Source organism: Rhinoraja longicauda, chromosome 24, assembly GCF_053455715.1.
Source record: "Rhinoraja longicauda isolate Sanriku21f chromosome 24, sRhiLon1.1, whole genome shotgun sequence".
Taxonomy (NCBI): domain Eukaryota; kingdom Metazoa; phylum Chordata; class Chondrichthyes; order Rajiformes; family Arhynchobatidae; genus Rhinoraja; species Rhinoraja longicauda.
This window is the reverse complement of record NC_135976.1, coordinates 9309099-9317556: the sequence shown is the minus strand read 5'-3', so window position 1 is coordinate 9317556 and position 8458 is coordinate 9309099. Positions and strand designations below refer to the sequence as shown.

Sequence of the window (8458 nt, the reverse complement as noted above, 5' to 3'; positions counted from 1 at the left end):
TGAAATACTCTTTTATTTAAGAGGGAGTTAGATGTGGCCCTTGTGGCTAAAGGGATCAGGGGGTATGGAGGGAAGGCAGGTACAGGATACTGAGTTGGATGATCAGCCATGATCATATTGAATGGCGGTGCAGGCTCGAAGGGCCGAATGGCCTACTCCTGCACCTATTTTCTATGTTTATCATTGACGTGTAATCTCTGTAACAAAAAGCAGAGGGATTAGTGGTGAGTGGAGGAAGAGGAGGAAAGTGAAGAATATAGGTTAAAATGGGACCTTGAGTTCTTGTTTAGTTTGTTTTGATTGCAGAACATGTTTGTAACATAGAGTGATACAGTGTGGAAACAAGCCCTTCAGGCCAACTTGCCCAATATGTCCCAGCTCTACTAGTCCCACCATCCCGTGTTTGGCCCATAGCCCTCCAAATCTGCCATATCCAAGTCCCTGTTTAACTTTTTCTTAAACATCCAAGTCTTAAATGCAAGGAGTGCCCAAAACCTGTGAGCATATCCCAGATTGAAGGGGCACATTTAAGACTTGGATGAGGAAGTATTTCCTTTCTAGGGTTGTGTCTTTGAAATTTCTTGCTCCAGAAAGCTGAATCCTTGAATATGTTCAGAGCAGAAAAAGATTTTTAATTATTCAGGGAATTGAGAGTTATGAGGATAGGATGGGAAAGCAGGGTCAGCATAGATCTTACTGAATCGCGAAACAGGTTTGAGGGACCTGCTTCGGTTCCTTATGGAGATCTTAAAGTTAATGTTCTCTTACTTTTCAATATCGTGGGAAAGATCCCCCCATTTTCCAATACTTGCCGTGTCCGATTTATATTTTAAATTTTTTTTGGATACTTCAAAACAGGACTGTTTGGTCTGAGTTTGGTTAGCAGTCTTGCACATGCTGATGCCTTCAATGGGAAGCTCTGCTCACAGACAGGCACAAAAGCGGCTGCATTCACGGATGAACACCTGCAAGTGTGCATCCGCTTTGCAAGCACACAGGACAGAAGTCTAAGAGCAAAGATCAAATGCCACTGACCTTCCTGCTTTGACATAAAGCATGCAGCTGAAGAGCTGAGTTTTAGCATCGATTTTTAAATCCCGCAGCAGGAAAAGTTCATTCTAGATTCAAAGAGCTGAATTCACAACTTTGTACATTAAAGCTGGTTTTAGTGTTTTCTATCACAATTACATTAAAAAGCACTTCACTAGCAGGCGCTATCTTTATAAAACATCTGATTGATAGTGGTAAAGCACTATTCATATCTGTATGCAAATAGGAGCCAAACCAGAGAGGATGTAAGAGAAATGCAATTTCTACAACAAAATAAAGTATTTAACACAATAGTCAGTGGGTTCAGGTCATTGGAACATACTGTTCTTTATCTTCATGTATCTGTGGATTCCAGTCCCTTTCTCATGGCTATTTTTGGTCTGAGCTCATTTTAATTTCTACCGGGCATGATAACATGAAGTCGCTCTGTGTCACAATCGCCAGACGAAACCGTTGAAACAGAACTTAATACGGTTTGCTACTTTAGCCATGTAATTAAAAAGAAATGTAGAATACATGGAGATTGTGCAGACATCAAAAAGTAGATATTGTTGCTGTTGATCTTAATTTTCGATTAATGAGTAAACACCTCACCTTAAATAGCAGGAAGAATTTGATATGAACACACAATAATATCACGATTAAAATTATTTTAATGTAAAAAAAAGCAATTTTAGAAAACATGTTTCAACAATGCTCTTAAGACCAGTAACTGTACTGCAACTTAGGTTTTATGATTAATATATTAATAACCACTGGAAATGGGTTCAAGAAATAATAATACCATGTATATTTTTTGGGTTTCTTGTAAATTGAATGTAAAGGTACATTTCTCTTGATTAATGCATTGACAAAGGCTTGATTGGTTGAGATTTATGTTATATTAACCAATCTACTCTATGGGTTAGTAGACAGGGATGTTAGCAACATGCCAGTTAACCAAATCCAAAATCATTACTTAGGTACAAAACTTTATTCATTGAAAAATGCAACAACTTGGGAAATAAAATCCTCAAGGATTTAGGGGCAAAGAAATCCAAATCCCCTTCTTTACCAAACTAGAAAATACAAGTGAACAGTGAGCTGGGTACAGAGTTATTTCCACTTTGGTTACAGCTAAAAACAAGGCAACTTGCCAGCTTCCAACAAGCACCAGTTTCTTTTCATCAGTTGTCTAGATCAAATTACAGGAGATAAACATCTTTATGGCAGCTCAGTGGATTAGCATGTTCAAGACCGAATCCCTTATTCCAGCATGCGGATTGTTGACCCACAACATACAGTCCACCAACCCACAGTTGGCCTAGTGTTTACACCATCAGAACTGTACATCCTTGCATTTTGTCCTGTGATTCCCTCTGTGACTTGCTCTTTGTCGAAAATGGAGACTGCATTTGTTCATTTACTCAGTTGCCGAAAATTTATTTTTTTGTTTTTGATGAGGAAGTAGCCAAATTCTTAAAAGCACTGTTTGATCCCTTTAAAAGCTTTCCCACCTTCTTACCATAATTCTAGGAACTAGGCAATTCAAATGTCTTTTGCTCCTGGTTGCTTTTTCTTCGCCATATTCTTCTCTGATGGGTTCTGGTTATTTGGTAAAACGGTACCAGCTAAAGTTCGAATGTTTTGATAGACCTCATTGCTCCTTCCTATAAGAGCCTCTGTTGATTGAATATTTTACATCGTGACCTTCTGTTTTACACATTAAATGCAGATTTTCAATAATTAAACATTTACACATTTACTGAGGATGCATTATATGCACTATTTTTAATGCATGATACATGTTTTATTTCAGAATCTTGAAATTGTACTGTAGTGTCCCCAATACCCAGATGTTCCTCAATACAGACGATGAGGTAAACAAATAAACTGTCTGGAAACATGAAATATATTTAATATATTGGTAAAGTATCAAAATTGCACTAAAAATGATATTAATATATTGTCCATCGACCCATGGGAGGGCCAAAAGAGCTAGTGTTTGCATCATCAGAACTATACTTGAAATTCTTAGAAATTTTTAAGTCCCTTTTACTTATCCAAATGGTTGTATTGTACGATACAAGCTTGAACATCATGAAAAAATGGGACAAACTAGCATTAAAAAAAAGGAAAGAAACACAAACTGTGAAATTTCAATTCAATGAAAACAATGAAAATACAAAAACCAAACGTTTGTACATGTTCAAATATAATTCTCAAGTGCAAATAAATTCCAAAATTATGAATGCGCAACATTGCAATCCTGCCATTTTTCATTATGATGTGATTTATGGGTGTTGTTATACTGCAGTGGAGACGGGAAAGGCTTCCTTGCAGATATAAATATTGCTGTCTTTCTATAGAACAAAACTTCCATTCAAACATCCAACAGGATAAAAGAAATCATTGCACTTTCTTTTCTTATACAGGAAAAAAACACACAATGCAGACAGAAAGTCCTAGTGCATAAAGTATGCTTGCATATGGAGCAGGTTTTGGATGTGCTCCCAGCAGTCATATATACCAGCGTACACATAAATATAAGGAATGAACAGTCTTCGTTATGATGGACTGAGAGCTATAAATAATGTACAGTGAAGTATGAACTGGGATCCTTTTGAAGAAAGCCACAAAAAAAAGTCAGCATAGTGAAATATTATGGTTACAAAGCTGTAAAAATAAAATTCAGTTGGTCATTTTATCGCCTTTGGTTTGTCAACTATTTGTAGGGCCTTAGAAAGCTGGAAACTTTGGAACGAAGCAGTTTGATAAAAGATCTTGGCAACATCTCATTGGACTCCTGTGCTGTGTACTTGAAGTAATTTTGTGGATGTGCCAGTACATCAAAGAGAGCTTTAATCAGCTTCTTGTCCTGTAAGATTAAGAGAAAAAGATGTGTTTAATATTTATAGCCACATTATGTAAGACTCAAGTCTGTTACATGTTTTATCATTCTCCACATACTGCACTTCAAAGCAGTCCACTTTGTTACTGATGAAAAACAGGCTTAAAATTATAAACAGATTCTTCTGACCTCAAAGTAGACATTTACAAGCAGTTATAATTTGCTTCTTATTGTCTGCAGAGTGTATTATGTGAAATGGTAGGAGGAATAGAAATGAAGATTTTTTTAAAAGACAGTTAAAGATAGTTAAAGATAGATAATGGAATAGAAAGTGCTAGGATTTTAAAGACATTTGGGGATGCTTGTACACAAATCTCAAATCTTGTGTTGAAAGACTGGAGCGACTAGGCTTGTATACATGGGAATTTAGAAGGATGAGAGGGGATCTTATCGAAACGTATAAGATTATTAAGGGGTTGGACACGTTAGAGGCAGGAAATATGTTCCCAATGTTGGGGGAGTCCAGATCCAGGGGCCACAGTTTAAGAATAAGGGGTAGGCCATTTAGAACGGAGATGAGGAAAAACTTTTTCAGACAGAGATTTGTGAATCTGTGGAATTCTCTCCCTCAGAAGGCAGTGGAGGCTAATTCACTGAATGCATTCAAGAGAGAGCTAGATAGAGCTCTTAAGGATAGCGGAGTCAGGGGGTATGGGGAGAAGGCAGGAACGGGGTACTGACTGAGAATGATCAGCCATGATCACATTGAATGGCGGTGCTGGCTTGAAGGGCTGAATGGCCTACTCCTGCACCTATTGTCTATTGTCAAAGTTACTTTGCAGGTTCAGCAAACAATTCACAATGCAAACAGGATGTTATCTTTTATGGCAACAAAGTTGTAGAATAAAATATAAAGGATTTCTTTAAAATTTTAATCTGATTAGTTTTGGCCTCCATACCCAAGGAAGGATAAACTTGGCTAAGAGGGGGTGCAATGATAGCTCATTACATTACTTGCTTGAGGAGGTTATAAAATGGGGTGAGTAGAATGAGCCAGATGTTTTTCAGATTTCAGAAGAATGGCAAGCGATGACAGTTAAAAAGAAATAAGCTATAGATGAAGTCACCCAGTTGATAGGTTCATGAGGGAATTTAGAGGGGGGGGGGTGAACACAAAGGAACATAAGAAGTGTGAAACAAGGACACATTAAAGGGAATACAAAGGAACACAAACGTTGTGAGATGCACAGCTATTGGAAATAGTAGAAGTTCACGCTGTGCTAATAGAAAAATAAGCCAATATTGCACCACTTATGGTGACCGGGCCAGCAAGTTACCCAAAGCTACACAAAGTAATTCAATATACGATCTGGAAGGCTATAATATGCCCACACAGGAGATAATGTGTGGTTCCTCAAGTTTACATTTGGTGTCCTTAGAACAGTGTTGGAGGATACAGGCAGATAGGATAGAATGAAGGACAAGAGTGAAAAACAACAGAAAGCTCAGTGCTACCCTTATCGAATTGACACACGTCCTTTGCTGAGGAATCAACCAATCTGTGCTCACTTTCTCCAATGTAGCTGTGACCACATTTTGGGCATTGGATGAGGTACACTGAATTGGATTCAAGTGAAAGGCTACTTCACCAGTGAGGTCTGTTTAGGTTTTTGAATGGTGGGAAATGAAAAGGAGAACAGGTATTATAACTCATGCAGTTGCATGGGAAATGCCTGGAGAAAGAGAGTGGTTGGCAGAAACAAAATCTGAGATCAGCAGATCAGAGTGTTGTGAAGAGAACTGTTCCTTTAGAATAGTCAAAGGGGAGAAAGAAGACAATGTGGCTGGTGATGGAATTCTGTTGAATGTGAGTGAATTGCCACTTTCTTTGACTTACCACAGATCACTAAGTTAGATTTACTATTAGTTATAAAGCAATTCTTCCGAGAATTACTTTATGGGTCACATGTAGCCATTTCAAGTTATTAAAGCAGCCTGTAGAAGGATCTTGACCTGAAACATCACCTGCCAATTCCCTCCCCAGAGGCTGCCTGACCTGCTGAGTTCCCCCAGCACTTCGCGTTTAGCTCATGATTAAATAACTTACCTTTAAAATTTCTTGATGGTTTTCTGAAGCATATAATCTACCATCTCGTACAATGTCTTCAACAAGCTGTTCATAATCCTCTAGAAAAGGAATACAAGTCAGTCAAACGTGGGTGAGAGAAATTAGCTCTCATAATAATAAAAATAATAACTTTTATTTATATAGCACTTTTCATGCAATTTAATGCAACCCAAAGTGCTTTCCACAAAAACAAACACATGTCTAAACAAAGATACGATTTATAACAGTAAGGACAGGCATACAAAGCACAGATTTATATAAAAATATAAAATGTAAAATTGGGAGTGGCAAAGAACAAAGGAAGTAAAATCAGTTAAAAGCTTGAGTAAAAAGATATGTTTTTAACTGCCGTTTAAAAATCTCAACTGAGTCGGCGTCTCTCATAGCCCTGGGTCGGATATTCCACAGCTTGGGGGCGTAATTGAAAAAGGCTGCTTCCCCAATTTTCTTACTGCTGCGGCGTTGAGTGGCTAACAGGCCCGCATCAGAAGACCTGAGCGCTCGAGAAGGGGCATATGGAAGGAGCGACTCTGTAAGATATGCTGCTCCCAAGCCATTTAGGGCTTTGTACACTGTAAGGAGGACCTTATAGTCTATCCTGGATTTCAATGAAGGGAGTATAATACTGGGGTGATATGTTCCCTTTTCTTGGTATTTGTTAAAAGCCAGGCTGCGGCATTTTGAATGAGCTGTAACTTGTTGGTGGATTTTGAAGGCAGACCGGTAAATAAGGCATTACAGTAATCAAGTCTGCTTGTTATGAAAGCATGTATGAGTTTTTTTACAGTCATGTTGGGTCAAGAAAGGCCATACTTTAGCAATATTTCTGAGGTAATAGAAAGCACATTTTATTACCTTATTTATGTGAGATTTAAAATTAAGATCATTATTCACAAAATTTCACAACCTACATGAGAAATTATTAAGTGTGCACAATAAAACTCCAGCAATTTATCACCTCAGGTGACAACACTAGTGGTGTTGGATAAGCAGATTTTCCCGAACGTTGTATATATTACTTTTATTAATACCCGAACACACTTTTATTTTTTTGGTATGTTGCACACTAATATAAATTTTCCAATGAACCTGATGAGGAGTGGGGAACAGAACCCAGTAAGTTTCTGTTTGCATGTTTCAGATTGATCCCTGGTGTTCCTGACCCTAACTCTGGCTGTACCCTGGAAGTCTGTCTGAATGAACATCCCATTCACAGTCTGGATTCCTGGCTCACACTGTAGGCTGAGCCAAATGCTGTGACGGTAACTGAGCCAAACGCTGAACAATCTGGATTTCCGAACAATCAGCTGCCAGTTTTGGGGGGGTTTGCTGTCTATCTGGATCAATGTCAGTGGGCAAGACAAATTACTGCCCCAGATTCCCTGCAGTTCTTGAAAATAATGACATTTATAACTACCACACTTATAGTAACCCTAATTAAAATCTTAACCAAATTTCTTTTTATTTGTATTTCCTATTTCTCCTTTCTTTTATTATGGCCTTTGCTGCTGTTACCAGGATCTCTCCCAAGGAATCTTCCTTTAAGAAAATAAACTGAATTAAATTTTGAGATCTGCAGTGTAGCGATGAGAGTTGACCTTGACCCTGAGAAATGTTACCTGCAGAGAGCAAGCAAACATTTTGGTATCGATTCATCTTTGCAGTTACCGGTTGTGGTTGACATTTGCTTTGAGTGATGTGATTCAAGCAGGCTTAGCAATCATAGAATAATAGGGTCATAGAGTGATACAGTGTGGAAATAGGCTCTTCGGCCCAACTTGCCCACACCGGCCAACTTGCCCGTATCACCTTGGTAATTTTGCCAGTGTTAAACCAGAAAGAAAAAGAACTAATTTTTCACACTTTTTAATGTTTTTAAAGTGAGTTGAATAAGTATTGGGATTGACAAGGGACAGAAGGGTCACTGCATGACACACCAATGCGAGTCAAGAAAAATCTTAAATATAATTAACAAATCTTCGACATAACAAAATAATGTTTATTTTCTTAAATGATATGTAATTTTCAACTAATTTTCTATAGATATAATAATCCACAAATATAAGTTAGTGTTCATGAGGCAAAGAGGTTGTTGAGCAGTGATTCATAAATTCTAGAGGCGGAATTAAGCCATTTGGCTCATCAAGTCTACTCCGCCATTCAATCATGTCTGATCCATTTTTCCCTCTCAACCCCATTCTCCTGCCTCTGCCCAATAACCCCTGAAACCCTTTCCAATCACGAATCTGTCAATCTCTGCCTTAAAAATATCCTTGTGTGGTTTTGATCTCCGGTTACACTGAACCTCATCCCGCCCACCCCCCCCCCCCCATCCCCCGATCCCGCAAGGCTTCAAATTCTGAAGAAATGCACCGACCCGAAACGTCGCCTCTCCACACTTTCCAGAGCTGCTGCCTGACCCGTTGAGTTACTCAGCACTTATGTCTTTT

General features: G+C 38.4%; 1 protein-coding gene across 2 annotated transcripts in view; it reads right to left on the bottom strand.

The window, feature by feature from the left end:
* Positions 1–1739: 1739 nt before the first annotated feature.
* The window catches only part of LOC144605411 (signal peptide, CUB and EGF-like domain-containing protein 3), a 252372-nt gene continuing 245653 nt past the window's right edge, over positions 1740–8458 (bottom strand). For both annotated transcript variants that reach the window (XM_078420626.1, XM_078420627.1), the window contains exons 21-22: positions 5988–6067; positions 1740–3907 (exon numbers count right to left, since the gene is read on the bottom strand). In XM_078420626.1, coding sequence (XP_078276752.1) covers positions 3755–3907; positions 5988–6067 — 233 coding nt within the window. In that variant the 3' untranslated portion in view covers positions 1740–3754. The remainder of the gene's footprint in view (positions 3908–5987; positions 6068–8458) is intronic.